General features: G+C 46.1%; 1 protein-coding gene across 3 annotated transcripts in view; it reads left to right on the plus strand.

Annotated features, from left to right (window-relative positions):
* LOC120929265 (protein NPAT) overlaps positions 1 to 16,939 on the plus strand; it is a 70,047-nt gene that overhangs the window by 46,170 nt on the left and 6,938 nt on the right. For 2 of the 3 annotated variants that reach the window (XM_040340581.1, XM_040340579.1), the window contains exons 14-16: positions 7,093 to 7,208; positions 10,742 to 10,835; positions 16,671 to 16,712. In XM_040340581.1, coding sequence (XP_040196515.1) covers positions 7,093 to 7,208; positions 10,742 to 10,835; positions 16,671 to 16,712 — 252 coding nt within the window. The remainder of the gene's footprint in view (positions 1 to 7,092; positions 7,209 to 10,741; positions 10,836 to 16,670; positions 16,713 to 16,939) is intronic. The other variant, XM_040340582.1, reaches the window with a different exon arrangement.

A 16,939-nucleotide genomic window follows, 5' to 3' on the forward strand; every position in this document is an offset into this window, starting at 1 on the left:
GAAAACTTGCGGAACTTGGTTCTTAGCAGGTTTTTTCTGGGGGGTCACAGGGGACATGCCTAAAGTTATGCGCTGCATCTGGCAAACTAGTCACATATCATAAAGATAGGATGGCTCTATATGTATTATTCCCCATAAGATGTGACCTCCCTTGTAGTGTTGGAAAAGCATTGAGTGGGGCCTGTGTGATATAAAAGTATATGTGTGTGTCAGAGAGCTGTGCTTACCTGCAAGCCTCCAGGCGATGCTCCATTCAGTCTTCCTCCTCAGAGCCTGCAAAGCAGGCAAAACGCTGACCTCCTCGTGGTTCCAGGCTGCAGGCTGCAGTTTGCTGGAGCAGAGAGGTCCCTTCCTCCCAAACCCCCCCCCCCCCCCGTCGGGAGGGGCATTTCCTGTTTGAGATTGCTGGGGGGGGAAGGGCGGGTCAGTGGCTTAAGGAAGGGGCGGCCCTTCCTTGTTTGTTCCACAGCTCATTCAATACTTTGGAACTGGGGAGGAAAGACCAGAGCGGCAGCACGGGGCGCCGAGGACACACAGTGGCCAGAAAGGATATTGCAGTCTTCAGAAGACTGTTTTTCAAGCCTAGAAATAGGCTGTTTCTTTTCCATCTCATAGTTTTTCTTTGCAATACTACTCAGGGGGACAGAATGTTTTTTCTTTCCTGGATTTGAAACAAAAACGAAAAAAAAAAAAGAAAAGTCATCTAGGGGAGAGGAAGCATTTTTTATCCCCCAAACAGGTGTTTGGGCAATTAACTTTTATAGTTCCAAATACCAATAGGTAGCAGGTGTACCTCGGTATTGTACCATGGCCGCTGCTTTCCCCACAGGGAGCCTTGGGGCCATCGGGATCTGGGGCTGGAGCTGGCGCGGGTCAGTCCAACCCTAAGATGGTCACGGACGAGGTATTACTCACCTCTTTAAGAGAGATGGAGAAAAGAATGGGAAAAATGATAGCCACAGCTATGCGGGGCAGTAAACGGATTAGATCTCCGTCGCCCGAGCGCGGACCCTCAGAAGAGGAGGTCCTTTCCTCAGGGGAATTGGACGACCTCTTAGACAAGGACCAAGTAGGTTCAGGGATCGAAGATCCGGATACAGAGGAGTCTGGAGCAGTCTCCCAAGGGGAGAGCTGGTGGATTCAAGCCTTAACGGACTTGGTCCATAATGCATTCAACTTGCCAGTACCAGATCTCCAGGTATCTACGGTTTCAGCTTTGGGCTCACTGAGGGCGCCTCAAAGCAATGCAGTATTTCCGATCTACCCTCTACTAGAGGGAGTTTTGTTCCAAGATTGGAACAAGCCAGATAAAATCTTCTTACCACCTAAAAGATTCTCTGCCCTATATCCTATGGAAGATAAATTTTCCAAGAAATGGGCTACTCCTGCAGTGGACGCAGCCATCTCATGTATTAACAAATCATTAACATGCCCTGTAGAAAACATACAGGTATTCAAGGATCCAGTTGATAAACGCTTGGAAGCACTACTTAAGAACTCCTTCACTACTGCAGGGGCAGTAGTACAGCCAGCTGTGGCTGCGATTGGGGTTGCTCAAGCATTATCGGATCAAGTTAAGCAGATGCTTAAACTTATTCCTGCCCAGCAGGCAGAAGAATTTTCGGATGTCCCTAGGGCCATATGTTTTACAGTAGACGCAATTAAGGATTCTATCCAGCAAGCGTCACGTTTATCGTTATCCCTTATCCATATGAGAAGACTCTTATGGTTAAAAAGCTGGGAGGCCGAGCTCCCATGCAAGAAGCTCCTGGTAGGGTTCCCCTTCCATGGAGGACGACTCTTCGGAGAAGACCTAGATAAATACATTCAAACCATTTCAAATGGCAAAAGTACTCTCTTGCCAACTAAGAGGAAGTTTCAGGGGCCTGCGTTTAAACGACAGTACTCCCCTGGGCAGGGGCCCTCTAATGCCAAACAGTATCGACGGCCTCCTGCGAAAGCAAACTTCGGCTTCAACAGCAAATCACAAGGACAGGCTGCTAGAGGCAGAAAGCAGTGGGTTCGCAAACCAGCAAACCCAGCCCCCAAGCCGACCTTATGAAGGGGCGCCCCCACCCACGAAGGTGGGGGGAAGGCTGCGACTCTTTTCAGAGGTTTGGGAAGCCAGCATTCCCGACGAGTGGGTACGGTCTTCCGTGGCCACGGGCTACAAATTAGATTTCCTAAGGTTTCCTCCTCTTCATTTCCAGGAGTCGAGGATTCCAAACGATCCGGAGAAAGGAGCCGCATTAATGTCGGCATTAAATCATCTACTTTCCCAGGAAGTAATAGTAGAGGTACCAGTCCTGGAACAGGGGCTAGGTTTCTACTCCAACCTATTCATCATCCCGAAGTCCAATGGAGATGTCAGGCCAATTTTGGACCTAAAGATGGTAAATACATACCTAAAGATCCGCTCATTTCGGATGGAATCCGTGCGGTCAGCAGCTACCACACTCCAAAAGGACGACTTCATGGCGTCCATAGACATAAAGGATGCCTACCTTCATCTTCCAATTTATCAGCCACATCAAAAATATCTACGCTTCCTGGTGGCTTCGCGTCACTTCCAATTCGTGGCGCTTCCCTTCGGGTTGGCTACGGCCCCCCGGGTGTTCACGAAGGTCCTAGCTCCAATCCTAGCCAAACTAAGGATCCAAGGGGTCACGATCCTAGCATACCTGGACGACCTCCTAGTCATAGATCACTCGTCTCCCGGCTTGGAGCGAGCAGTGGCCCTCACGGTCCAATACCACGAGAAGTTCGGCTGGGTCCTAAATCGAGCAGGCAAAACGCTGACCTCCTCGTGGTTCCAGCTGGAGCAGAGAGGCTCCCTCCCCCCCCCCCCTATCGGTGCGCGCGCGTTCACGTGTTATAGGCGCAATTCGCGCCGTTTAGCTGAGGGGGGAAGGGCGGGTCAGTGGCTTAAGGAAGGGGCGGCCCTTCCTTTTTCGTTCCAAACAGCTCATCTCATCAAGAGTCCGACAAAGTCTGTGTTGGTGGTTAGACCCTCAGAATCTACTGAAGGGGAAGTCTTTCAGCCCAGTGGCTTGGAAGATAGTGACCACAGACGCCAGCCTGACGGGCTGGGGAGCAATTTTGGATGGTTGCACTCGCCAAGGTACTTGGGCAACGCCAGAGAAGCAGTTGCCCATCAACATCTTGGAGCTCAGAGCTGCTCGACTAGCCCTCAGGGCTTGGACGTCAAAATTGCAGGGGTTCCCGGTGAGAATTCAATCAGACAATGCCACGGCCGTGGCATACATAAATCACCAAGGGGGAACCAGGAGTCAAGCCGCTCAGAGAGAGGTGAGCTTGATTCTCCTATGGGCAGAGGCTCATGTGCCCTGCATATCGGCAATATTCATTCCAGGAGTGGACAACTTTCAGGCGGACTTCTTAAGCCGCCAGACTCTTTTGCCGGGGGAATGGTCTCTGCATCCACAAATCTTTCAAGCACTCTGCCAAAGATGGGGAGTGCCGGACGTGGATATCATGGCATCGAGACTCAACAAGAAGCTAGACAGGTTCATGTCCCGCTCAAGGGATCCGATGGCCTGCGGAACCGATGCGTTGGTTTGCCCTTGGCATCAGTTCAAACTTCTTTATGCGTTTCCCCCGCTCCAGTTACTACCCCGCCTGCTGCGCAGGATCCGGGTGGAGCACATACCAGTCATCCTGGTAGCTCCAGCATGGCCCAGAAGGGCATGGTACTCACTAATCTTAAGGATGGTAGTGGGAGACCCTTGGACTCTTCCTCTACGGCCAGACCTGCTATCGCAAGGTCCGATCCTCCACCCTGCCTTACGGCATCTAAATTTGACGGCCTGGAAGCTGAATCCCTGATTCTCAGGGGTAGAGGTCTGTCTCAGAAAGTAATCTCTACCCTAATCAGAGCCAGGAAACCGGTCTCTAGGGTGATTTATTACAGGGTCTGGAAGGCCTATGTAGGCTGGTGTGAGTCCAAGCGATGGCTTTCTCGCAAATTTACCATCGATAGAGTATTAAGTTTTCTCCAGCTAGGAGTGGATAAAGGATTGGCATTAAGCACAATCAAAGGACAGATTTCTGCTCTGTCAGTGTGGTTTCAGCGGCCGCTGGCCACCCACTCGCTGGTTAAGACCTTCCTTCAAGGGGTCTTACGTATTAAACCTCCAGTTAAATCCCCGCTTTGCCCGTGGGATTTAAACCTTGTTCTGTCAAGTTTACAGAAACAACCGTTTGAGCTGTTGGCTGAAATTCCTTTGGTTTTACTGACAAGGAAGTTAGTATTTTTGGTCGCCATAGTTTCCGCAAGAAGAGTATCGGAACTGGCGGCCTTATCCTGTAAGGAACCATATCTTATTTTTCATAAGGACAGGGTCGTTCTCCGCCCTCATCCTTCCTTCCTACCGAAGGTTGTATCCAGTTTTCATTTGAACCAGGATTTGGTATTACCATCCTTCTTCCCTAAACCTACTTCCAGAAAGGAAGGGTTGCTGCATACCTTGGATATCGTCAGGGCCATGAAGGCCTATCTTAAAGCTACAGAGAAGATCCGGAAAACGGATGTGTTGTTCATTGTACCGGATGGGCCCAAGAAGGGGCAGGCAGCTGCAAAGTCCACCATTTCTAGGTGGATTAAGCAATTAATCACTCAGGCCTACGGCTTGAAAGGGTTGCCTCCTCCAGTATCATTAAAGGCTCATTCTACTAGGGCCATGGGCGCCTCCTGGGCAGCACACCACCAGATCTCTATGGCTCAAGTTTGCAAGGCGGCAACCTGGTCTTCTGTCCACACGTTTACAAAATTCTACCAGTTGGACGTAAGAAGGAAGTCTGATACAGCCTTTGGGCAGGCAGTGCTGCAGGCTGCAGTTTGAGACCCTCGGATTCCGGGGGCTCCTCTTTTTTGAGTTAAATTTAAAATTTAAGATTATTTTTCTCAACTAAGTTGGATTTATTATGATTTGAGTATTTCTCTAAATTAAATCCTTTTGTCTTGGAGATGTTCTCCCTCCCCTCATTGTGAGCATTGCTTTGGGACATCCCATATAGTAATGAATATGCCGCTCTGTGTCCCGTGATGTACGATAAAGAAAAAGGGATTTTTAATACAGCTTACCTGTAAAATCCTTTTCTTGGAGTACATCACGGGACACAGAGCTCCCACCCCTCTTTTTGGGGACCATTTTGGGAGGCATACTGCTTGCTACAAAACTGAGGTACTCCTCCTATGGGAGGGGGTTATATAGGGAGGGGCATTTCCTGTTTGAGATTGCCAGTGTCAACACCTGAAGGTACTCCATATAACCCATATAGTAATGAATATGCCGCTCTGTGTCCCGTGATGTACTCCAAGAAAAGGATTTTACAGGTAAGCTGTATTAAAAATCCCTTTTTTTGCTCCCTGCCCTCTACTAAGTTTATCACCCCCAACCTTTTTGTGTCAACACACAGATTGTCAGATAACCACTGAGCCCTCTCAGGTCCATGTTGTTTTTGTCCCATTTCCTTTGGCAGAACAGTTTTATCCCAAACTGTCCACCATACCCAAAGCGTTAATCCTACCCCATCTTGGGTCAAATCATGCCATCCATATTTAGTCGGACAAAGTCACAGTGGTGGAGTACATCAACTAGGTAGGGAACTGACGTTTTACTGCAGAGAGAGATCAGATCTTGTCCTGGGCAGAACTTCACGCTTCTTCTCTCATCTCACGCCTTGTCCCAATGTACATCCTAAATATAGACACTTGCTAGGCAAACTTCCTTAGCCAGAAGCATTGAGCCGGGAGAGTTGACTTTACACTAGGATGTGTTCCAGGGTATCTGTCCCAGGTGGGGAACACCAGATATGGACCCCTTGGCTTCCAGGTTCAACAACAAACTAGACATATTTGTCTCCAGGTACAGGTATCCTCTGGCTCAGGGGCCTCCAAACTATGGCCCTTCAGTCCAGTAGCTACCATTCCCATCATCCCTAGTCGTGTCTGTGGATATCAGAGTTTTACAATGCCTCATGGGATGTGTAGTTCCACAACAGCTGGAGGGTCATGGTTTGGAGATTCCGGCTTTTGCGGATGTTTGCTATGGTGGCCCAGTGAGATCAGTATACCCTGATTTGTGCCGGTCCTTCCCTTAAACTACTACTACCTCTGCTTCACAGGATTGAGTTGAAGAACAATCCTGTTATCTGTATTGCTCCAGACTGGCGCATGCGGATGTGGTAAGCTGACCTGGTAAGACTCCTGGTGGATACTTTGTGGGCTCAACCAGATTGTCAGGATTTGCTTTCTCAAGTACCAATATACTAGCCTGCTTCTTGATCATTGTTATCGAACAAGCTTGATTGCAAGAGGAAACCACGCACATGCGCAGAATAAGGGGGAGTTGGGCTGAGTCCATATTGACAATCTATTAAATCTTCTGCCCTTTTTGTTTTAACTTTGAATAGTAAAAAAAAAATTCTGACAGTAAATACCTTATACAGCCCACTTCCTGTTTCTTGTCTGGTAAAACGCCTAGGCTTATGACATCATGCACTGCTCTCTCACTGGTGTGAGAGTTTGCAAGTTAGGGGGGGGCATGGGGTGAGTCATAAGAGGGCAAATGAGAGCTGCAGAGCTGGAGGTGTGCCTCTGTGTAAATCCAGGAAATTAACAGGCAGCAGCTTCAGCTTGCCCACAGTTAAAAATGATTGCAGCCAGGCTTAGTGGAGGGAGATTTCTGCAGCATATTTGGCAAGTACAGAATCACAGTATATATAAAATAATATGCAAAGTGGTTGGAGGGAAGCTTCAGAATGACAAAGATGTTTTTATTACAAATTATGTGAGCAGTCTGCAGTTGCTCTTTAAGTGAAAGGGCTCGGCTGCTTGAAGTCAAGATCAAGCTCTTTGAATAGGTCTGCTGGGGTCAGTAGGATGGCTCTGAGGCCTGCACCTTCAAAAGAAATTGCTCTTGGCTGCTTCTATATTTGATTAGGTCAATGCATAGATTTGAATAGATTTAAAAAAAGGTAAAATGACATTTAAAGAAACATAAGAGTTAAGTCCTTAATGTTGTTTTTCAGTTTCTGACATAGATGTTCATATGTTTCCTTTTTTCCTAGGCTCCACAATCATCCTCGCTTCCCCTGTTCAGCCAGTGTTACAGGGGGTTATGAGCATGTTCCCGGTCTCATTGGTTGGTCAGAGTGGCAGCAATTTTACCACACAGCCACATCAGGTAATATAAGCCTAACAGCTGCCATTTTAAACCCTTGATTGTAAAAGGCCGCATTAGTGTGTTGGTCTTTGTCGGCTGCAAGGACATGTTGTAGTGTAATGTGGTTAAGTTATGTATTTTTTTTGGTGTGTGCGCTGTTTGTAGACCGAATTTCAGTTTAGAATTTCATGTGATGTAAACCTGTCGCCAAATTTTGCATTTAAAACTGAACTCATGAGAGAAATGTTTAACCACTTAAGCCCCGGACCTTTAGGCAGCTAAATGCCCAGGCCAGGTTTTGCAATTCGGCACTGCGTCGCTTTAACAGACAATTGCGCGGTCGTGCGACGTGGCTCCCAAACAAAATTGGCATCCTTTTTTCCCCACAAATAGAGCTTTCTTTTGGTGGTATTTGATCACCTCTGCGGTTTTTATTTTTTGCGCTATAAACAAAAATAGAGCGACAATTTTGAAAAAAATTCAATATTTTTTTACTTTTTGTTATAATAAATATCGCCCAAAAACATATCTAAAAAAAAAAAATTCCCTCAGTTTAGGCTAATACATATTCTTCGACCTATTTTTGGTAAAAAAAAATCGCAATAAGCGTTTATCGATTGGTTTGCGCAAAATTTATAGCGTTTACAAAATAGGGGATAGTTTTATTGCATTTTTTTTTTTTATTTTTTTTTTTACTACTAATGGCGGCGATCAGCGATTTTTTTTCGTTACTGCGACATTATGGCGGACACTTCGGACAATTTTGACACATTTTTGGGACCATTGTCATTTTCACAGCAAAAAATGCATTTAAATTGCATTGTTTATTGTGAAAATGACAGTTGCAGTTTGGGAGTTAACCACAGGGGGCGCTGTAGGAGTTAGGGTTCACCTAGTGTGTGTTTACAACTGTAGGGGGGTGTGGCTGTAGGACTGACATCATCGATCGAGTCTCCCTTATATAAGGGATCACTCGATCGATACGCCGCCACAGTGAAGCACGGGGAAGCCGTGTTTACACACGGCTCTCCCCGTTCTTCAGCTCCGGGGAGCGATCGCGACGGAACGGCTATAAACAAATAGCAGCGCCGTCGTCCCGGATCGCTCCCCGAGGGAACCCGACCGCCGCATGTAGCAGAGGGGGTCCCGATCGGACCCCCCACCCGCTAGAAGGCAAGGACGTACATGTACGCCCATGTGCCTGTACATGCCATTCTGTGGACGTACATTTACATGCGGCGGTCGGGAAGTGATTTAAGACAGTCTACGTTACACATTCAAGGCAAAGTGACCGTATCTTTGTAAAGCCTACTACCTAACTAATTTATACCCGCCTCTTCAGATCTCCCCAGCTGCTCCTTCCTTTGTTGAAGTGTCCATCAAAATAGCACGTGTCGGATGGAGTTAAAGTTCAGAGGTAGCAGTGACCATGCTAGAGCTATGCGGATGGCTGTTGGGCCCAAGAACTGCAATATGAGAGGAGGTCACGGCTCCCTCTAAAGCCAAATACACATAGGCCGTATTGCAGGCGACATCGGCCGGTTCAATAAAAACCGTCTGACTTTCGGCCTGTGTGTATGGCAGCTATCGGACATGCCTGCTGGAGAACCAGCAGCCAATGGTTGAGAGTGCTGACCTGAGTGTTCTGGCGGGGGCAGGATTAGGGGGTGTCCCCCTGTGAGAACATAATAGCTCAGCGGGGAGATCGCTGTTGGATTGTTAGTACACCGCCACTGACTGGAGCTGTCAGTTTATTTTTTTTTTCCTTAGCGGGTTGAACCAAGAAAAAACCTCATGGTGCGTACTAGGCTTTACCCCGAAGAATTGGTTATTTAGCAGTGGTGGCCACAGTAGAAGGAGCTGTGGGTGAACAATGGAGAGGGAAGAATACAAATGTAGTTGGGTGGGCTGTTGTGTACAAACTGTACTTTTGCTGTAAATGGGCAAGGTGACTGTGTCTATTTAGGCAGAGTAAACCTTCACTGGAAACTACGTCAAACGGAACATTAGATCCAATGATATGGGCGGCTGAAGTCAATTGCACATTTCTTTTTATAAGGTAAATGTGAGCATGGCCCTACTTTTTTCTGTCTTGACCTTTCTATTGGTCCTGTAATAGATGACCTCACTGACCAATAGAGTGGCTTGCATGCATTCTATGCATGAAGGTGAAAAAATCTTCAGTGCGCAGCTTTTTCCCCCAGCCCCCCTAATACTTTACATGAGCCCGATCTCAATCCAGCACTGCACACAAGAGCAGCTGCTCTCCTGGGTTTCTCCCTCCTTATTGGCTGAGACATAGCAGCAGCTGCCTGTGGGGGCACTTGGAAAGGGGGAGGGTCCAGAAGCACCAGCAGGGGACCCAAGAAGAGGAAGATCGAGTCGGCTCTGTGCAAAACCACTGCACAGAGCAGATAAGTATGATGTGTTTATGGTTTTAAAAGGGGGGAAAAAAACTTTTAGAACCATTTTAAGTGAAATTGAAGAGGCATACTTCAGCTGGGTATACACGTTGTGTTTTTTTTTTTTTTTTTAACCAAAAAAAATTGACAACCCTGCAATGACACAACAATGTGTGATGCAGGGATCTCTCCCATTGTGTTATTGTACTGTGTCAGGGAGACGCCTCTCACTCCCGCCCTCCTTCCAGCCAGAATACACTGATCAGCGTTGAGTGAGTGAGTGAGTGAGTGAGTGAGTAACTTGTATAGCGCAGCAAATGCGAACTTAATCGCCTCAAGGTTGATTGAATGTTAGTTTTTCAACAAGACTATTTGACAGAAGCTGACTTTTAGAGGCTGCTCTGTTCAATGTGATTGTAAAGCTTTGTTTAAAAAAAACAAAACAAAAAAAAACATGTTAGGTTTTGCACAGATCGTCCCCTCTCCTCCTTTTCTGGGGACCCCCGGCAGCGCTCCTGGCTCCTCTTCTAGAGTGCGGGTGCGCTCTCAAGTCCTGCTGCTCTGTCCATTGACACAAACAGCAGGACTCAGCCCTGCCCTCGGCTCCTGTGTCACATGCTTTGATTGACCGCAACGGGAGCCAATGGCTCCTGCTGCTATAAATCTTTTCAGTGAGGACCCGAGACAGCGGCTGGAGCTGCTGGGCTTGTTCTTGTCACTGGAACGATCGGGTTCAGGTAAGAAAAAGGGGGTGGGGTCTGGGGGGTGCTGCAGCACAAAAGGCTTTTCACCTTATTGCATAGAATGTATTTGAGGAGAAAAACCTTTTTAATAAAGATAATGGCATGATTCTTGTGTCATCTGCTTTTAGACAGGATAATGATTTTGACAGACTGTCATTTATTTGTTTTTGCAATAGTTTAGTAAACACTGGATTATAATTAGAAAAATGTGGTTGACTGCTCCCGAATACCTTTGGCAAATTTACAGCCGTGTGGGAGAGTGTTGGCGAGAAGTTTCTCTTTATGGAATGGTTATTAAATTAACGCCGCAAGAATTGGCAACTTTGTACTGTTTTTTTATTTTTTATTTTTCTATGTCTAAATATCGGTCATAGCACCTGTAAAAAATCTATATTTCTTGGCCTTCTAGATTTTGCATGTTCCGGTTTCTAAACCTGTGGTTCCTAAACTTCCTCTGCCTCCGAAGTTTCAGAAGTCTCTACCCAAACCGTCAGCAAACACAGGTACAAACAAGATCAATTTGCCAGAATATATTTGTTTATGAAAATGACAGTGTATTGATTCGTCATATGTATCTAAACTCAGAAATGTTATATATAGCATCTTACCAATCCTTAGATGTGTTGGCTGTTTTATTTGTTTAGGCTTTTTCCCTGTATTTTTACCTGGAGATCGTACTAGCATAACAGTTCCTGTGGCTACTCTCACTCCTCCACTGTATCTAAAGAGGAACAGCCTAGCCACCCTTGGACAGCAACATTGTGAAAAGAGTATTATAAAGCCTTATACACTCGATCGGACTTGCATCTGACTTTTCCATGGATTTTGGTCCGAAGAGGCTTTGGCCGTGAACTTGTTCTGCATACACACGGCAGGACATTTTCAGCCAACGTTCACCAAATCACGTGGGTTTTCAGCTCTTTACCGCCACCTTTGGGCAACTTCTGCTATTGTTGTCTGATCTTTAGCATTGGTTCTGAGCATGCGTGTTTGTACTATGGACTTTAGTCCGATGGACTTGTGTACACACGATCGGATTATCCTCCATCGAACATTTGTTACCGGAAAGTTTGAGCGGCACAGTGAACATTTGTTCGTTGAAAGAACGAAAACAGTTGTCTGATGGAGCATACAGACGGTCAGATTGTCTGATAAAACACGTCAGTCAGACCGTTGTCAAAAAGTCTGATCGTGTGTATGGGCCTTTAGATGGATTTAAATCGACTATATAAGTGACTAACAAAATAAAGCCTAACTCCAGCTAACACTTTTTAACCACTTCAGCCCCGGACCATATTGCTGGTCAAACACCAGGCCACTTTTTGCGATTCGGCACTGCGTTGCTTTAACTGACAATTGCGCGTTCATTTGACGTGGCTCCCAAACAAAATTGGCGTCCTTTTTTTCCCACAAATGGAGCTTTCTTTTTGTGGTATTTGATCACATTTGCGGTTTTTAGTTTTTGCGCTATAAACAAAAATAGAGCGACAATTTTGAAAAAAAAATATATATTTTTAACTTTTTGCTATAATAAATATCCCCCAAAAATATATATAACATTTTTTTTCTTCAGTTTAGACCGATAAGTATTCTTCTACATATTTTTCGTAAAAAAAAAATCGCAATAAGTGTTTGATTGGTTTGCGCAAAAGTTCTAGCCTTTACAAAATAGGAGATAGTTTTATTGCATTTTTATTAATATTTTTTTTTTACTAGTAATGGCGGCGATCAGCGATTTTTATCGGTACTGCGACATTATGGCGGACACTTTTGACACATTTTTGGGACCATTGTCATTTTTATAGCGATCAGTGCTATAAAAATGCATTGATTACTATAAAAATGCCACTGGCAGGGAAGGGGTTAACACTAGGGGGCGAGGAAGGGGTTAAGTATGTTCCCTAGGTGTGTTCTAACTGAAGGGGGGGTTGAGACTGACTTGGGGAAATGTAAGCTCGCTGTTCATACATTGTATGAACAGACGGTCAGGCATTTCTCCCCCTGACAGGACCGGGAGCTGTGTGTTTACACACACAGCTCCTGGTTCTCGCTCTGTAACGAGCGATCACGGGTGCCCGGTGGTGTTCGCGACCGCCGGGCACGTGCGTCAGGAGGGAGGGGCGGCACGCGCGCCCCTATTGGCTGCTCGGCGAGATGACGTATAGCTACGGTTTTTGCTAGAAAATTACTTGGAACCCCCAAACATAATTTTTTTTTTTTTTTTTTTTTTTTTTACTGATATGTTACGGATACGGGTGGGGGCCATCTTGCCCTTACTCGTATCCATGCCCAGCACAAGAAAGGACCGATCGCCGCTGCCGAAGGTGCGGGAGATGGGCGAATCCGCCGCAGAGACCACCATTATCGTTTACAGACTAAGGACTTATATATATGGCAAATAATAAAAAAAGATATAGTATCTCACAAAAGTGTGTACACCCCTCACATTTTTGTATATCTTTTCATGTGACAACACTGAAGAAATGACACTTTCCTACACTGTAAAGTAGTGAGTGTACAGCTTGTATAACAGTGTAAATTTGCTGTCCCTCAAAATAACACAACCCACAGCCATTAATGCCTAAACCACAGGCAACAAAAGTGAGTACACCCCTAAGTGAAAATGTCCAAATTGGGAACAATTAGCCATTTTGAGTCATGTGACTTATTAGTGTTATAAGGTCTCAGGTGTGAAGGGGGAGCAGGTGTGTTAAATTTGGGGGTTATTATACTGGTCACTGGAAGTTCAACATGGCACCTCATGGCAAAGAACTCTGAGGATCTGAAAAAAGAATTGTTGCTCTACATAAAGATGGCCTAGGCTGTAAGAAGTTTGCCAAGACCCTGAAACTGAGCTGCAGCACCGTGGCCAAGACCATACAGTAGTTTAACAGGACAGGTTCCATTCAGAACAGGCCCCCCATGGTCGACCAAAAAAGTTGAGTGCACATGCTCAGCGTCATATCCAGAGGTTGTCTTTGGTATATAGACATATGAGTGCTGCCAGCATTGCTGCAGAGGTTGAAAGGATTGGGGGGGGGGGCAGCACTGTGATGGGTGTACTCACTTTTGTGAGATACTGTATAGCATCTACAATTGTGACACAAGTCATATTGTAATTGAATACTACTAAAAAAAAATCTTTCCTTTTCAATCTGCAGCTCTGTAATTTTGTGTAAAATGCAATGGGCTACCTGGAGGTGTTCTGTACACAGATTGTGTACCGAACGCCCCCCAGAAACATAATTTCTCTGCTTGTGTGATTGGCTTACTGATTTTCCCAGAAGTGTGCACTAAGATACAAGTCAGAGATCAGGCATCCATTGCAACAACAATTTATTTTTTGGTGAGATATTTCCAATAGGAAATGTCTCCAAAGGGATGCAGGCCCTGCAATTTTCCTCATTTTAGAGCCCTGCAGGTGAAGCAGCTGGTTGATAATTAAAGTGGTTGTAAAGACACAAGTATTATTTACCCTCATGCATTCTATACATGAAGGTAAAAAAGATCTTCTGTGTGCAGTAGCCCCCTGTTGATCGGGTTCCAGAACACAGCGGGAGCCAATCGGCAGGCGTAGCACGACTCGCGTATTTGCGCCGTAGGGAACCGGGCAGTGAAGCCGGAGCGCTTCACTTCCTGGTCCCCTCACCGAGGAAGGCGGGGGGGGGGGGCAGCAGAGTGACGAGCGATCGCTCTTCCTCTGCTGCGGACTGAGCTGGACTCCAGGACAGGTAAGTGTCCTAGTATTAAGTCAGCAGCTGCAGTATTTGTAGCTGCTGGCTTTTAATAATTTTTTTTTCAGCGGACATCCGCTTTAAAGCGGGAGTTCACCCATTTATTTATTTTTTGCCCTTTTCCCCTTAGATTCCTGCTCGTTTTGTCTAGGGGAATCGGCTAGTTGTTTTAAAATATGAGCATTACTTACCGTTTTCGAGATGCATCTTCTCCGTCGCTTCCGGGTATGGGTCTTCGGGAGCGGGCGTTCCTTCTTGATTGACAGTCTTCCGAGAGGCTTCCGACGGTCGCATCCATCGCGTCACTAGTAGCCGAAAGAAGCCGAACGTCGGTGCGGCTCTATACTGCGCCTGCGCACCGACGTTCGGCTTCTTTCGGAAAATCGTGATGGATGCGACCGTCGGAAGACTGTCAATCAAGAAGGAACACCCAGTCCCGCAGCCCATACCCGGAAGCGACGGAGAAGATGCATCTCGTAAACGGTAGGTACGGATCATATTTTAAAACAACTAGCCGATTCCCCTAGACAAAACGAGCATTCATCTAAGGGGAAAATGTGTTCTCTATGGGTGAACCTCCGCTTTAACTACTTGCGGACTGCCCACCGTGGATATACGTCGGCTATTTGAAGAGGAATACCATTGTTAGGGCAGCAGATAGCTGCCATAACTCCTGTATACTCTTCAGCGGTGGTCCACTTTCAGATAAAAGTCAGATCACTTTTATCGGTGGCAGGAGAGGGTACCCCCCCTCCCACCATGCTACGGTGGTCTCCACCACTTACCGGAGTCGCTGGTAGCGGTGGAGACAATTGCGTCCTCTCTGGCTGGCTGCTGAGTGAGAAGATGGTGGCCCCCACTCGGCTTCATAGCATTGACTGGCGGAAGCGGCATCAAACATCTCTTCCGTCCAATGCTCTTAAAGGGGTTGTAAAGGTTCGTGTTTTTTCACCTTACTGCATCCTATGCATTAAGGTGAAAAAACACCTGTCTGTCACGGTTTTACTTACCTGAGCCCGTTCACCTGCTCTCTACGTGTCCACGGTATCCTCTTCTCCACAAAGTCTTGGCGTTGATTGGATAGATTGATAGCAGTGCAGCCATTGGCTCCCGCTGCTCTCAATCAAATAGAATGACGTGGCCGCCGGGGTGCGGGGACGAGTCATACACTCGGCAGCCATGGACGCCGACTGTATGACGCGGGAGCGTGCCCGCAAGGTAACCCCCTCGTGAGCGAGAGCTTCCCAGAGGGGGTTGGCTATTGCGGGGAGGAGCTGAGAGAGCTGCCGTGGGACCCCAGAAGAGCAGGATCGGGGGCCACTCTGTGCAAAACGAACTGCACAGTGGAGGTAAGTATGACATGTTTGTTTAAAAAAAAAAAAAACCTTTTAAACCACCTATAAGGAGAATTTTTTTTATTATTATTATTGCATTTTAGTGTAAACCTGTAATCTGGGGTCTTTTTTTTTTTTTTTTTTTTTTTTTTACCCCAGATCTCACATTTAACCACTTAAGACCCGGACCTTTAGGCAGCTAAAGGACCCGGACAGTTTTTGCGATTCGGCACTGCGTCGCTTTAACTGACAATTGCGCGGTCATGCAAAGTAGCTCCCAAACAAAATTGGCGTCCTTTTTTTCCCACAAATAGAGCTTTCTTTTGGTGGTATTTGATCACCTCTGCGGTTTTTATTTTTTGCGCTATAAACAAAAATAGAGCGACAATTTTGAAAAAAATGCAATATTTTTTACTTTTTGCTATAATAAATATCCCCCAAAAATATATATATAAAAAAAAAATGTCCTCAGTTTAGGCCGATACGTATTCTACCTATTTTTGGTAAAAAAAAAATCGCAATAAGCGTTTATTGGTTGGTTTGCGCAAAATTTATAGGGGATAGTTTTATTGCATTTTTATTAAAAAAATTTTTTACTACTAATGGCGGCGATCAGCGATTTTTTTTCGTGACTGCGACATTATGGCGGACAATTTTGACACATTTTTGGCACCATTGTCATTTTCACAGCAAAAAATGCATTTAAAATGCATTGTTTACTGTGAAAATTACAATTGCAGTTTGGGAGTTAACCACAAGGGGGCGCTGAAGGGGTTATGTATCACCTCATCTGTGTTTCTAACTGTAGGGGGGGGTGTCTGTAGGTGTGACATCATTGATTGTGGTTCCCTATATAAGGGAACACACTATCAATGACAGCGCCACAGTGAAGAACGGGGAAGCTGTGTTTACACACGGCTCTCCCCGTTCTTCAGCTCCGGGGACTGATCGCGGGACTCCAGCGGCGATCGGGTCACGGAGCTTCGGACCGGTTCGCGGGTGCGCGCCGCGGGCGCGCGCCTGCGACCCACGGCTGGGCACTTAAAGAGGACGTACCTGTACGTGCTTGTGCCCAGCCGTGCCATTCTGCCGACGTATATATGTGCAGGAGGCGGTCCTTAAGTGGTTAAGAAGTCCTGTTATGCTTGTTTTTCTATTACAAGGGATGTTTACAAGTGACTGAAATTTTTTTTTTTTAAAAAGGACATTGTCAAAATAAAAAATAAAGTAATATAAATAAGATATCTTTTTCTTTTTTTTCTTTTTTAAGCGTCCCGTCCCGACGAGCTCGCACGCAGAAGTGAACGCATACGTGAGTAGCGCTTGCATATGAAAACTGTGTTTAAACCACACATGTGAGGTATCACCACAATCGTTGGCGTAAAAGCAATAATTCTAGCCCTAGACCCCCTCTGTAACTCAAAACTGGTTACCCCTCTAGAAATTTGTAAACATCGCCTATGGCTATTTTTAAGGGTAAAAGTTTGTCGCCATTCCAGGAACGGGCGAAATTTTGAAGTTCGGTATCAATTTACTCGG

Source organism: Rana temporaria, chromosome 2 (assembly GCF_905171775.1).
Source record: "Rana temporaria chromosome 2, aRanTem1.1, whole genome shotgun sequence".
In the NCBI taxonomy this organism is placed as follows: Eukaryota; Metazoa; Chordata; class Amphibia; order Anura; family Ranidae; genus Rana; species Rana temporaria.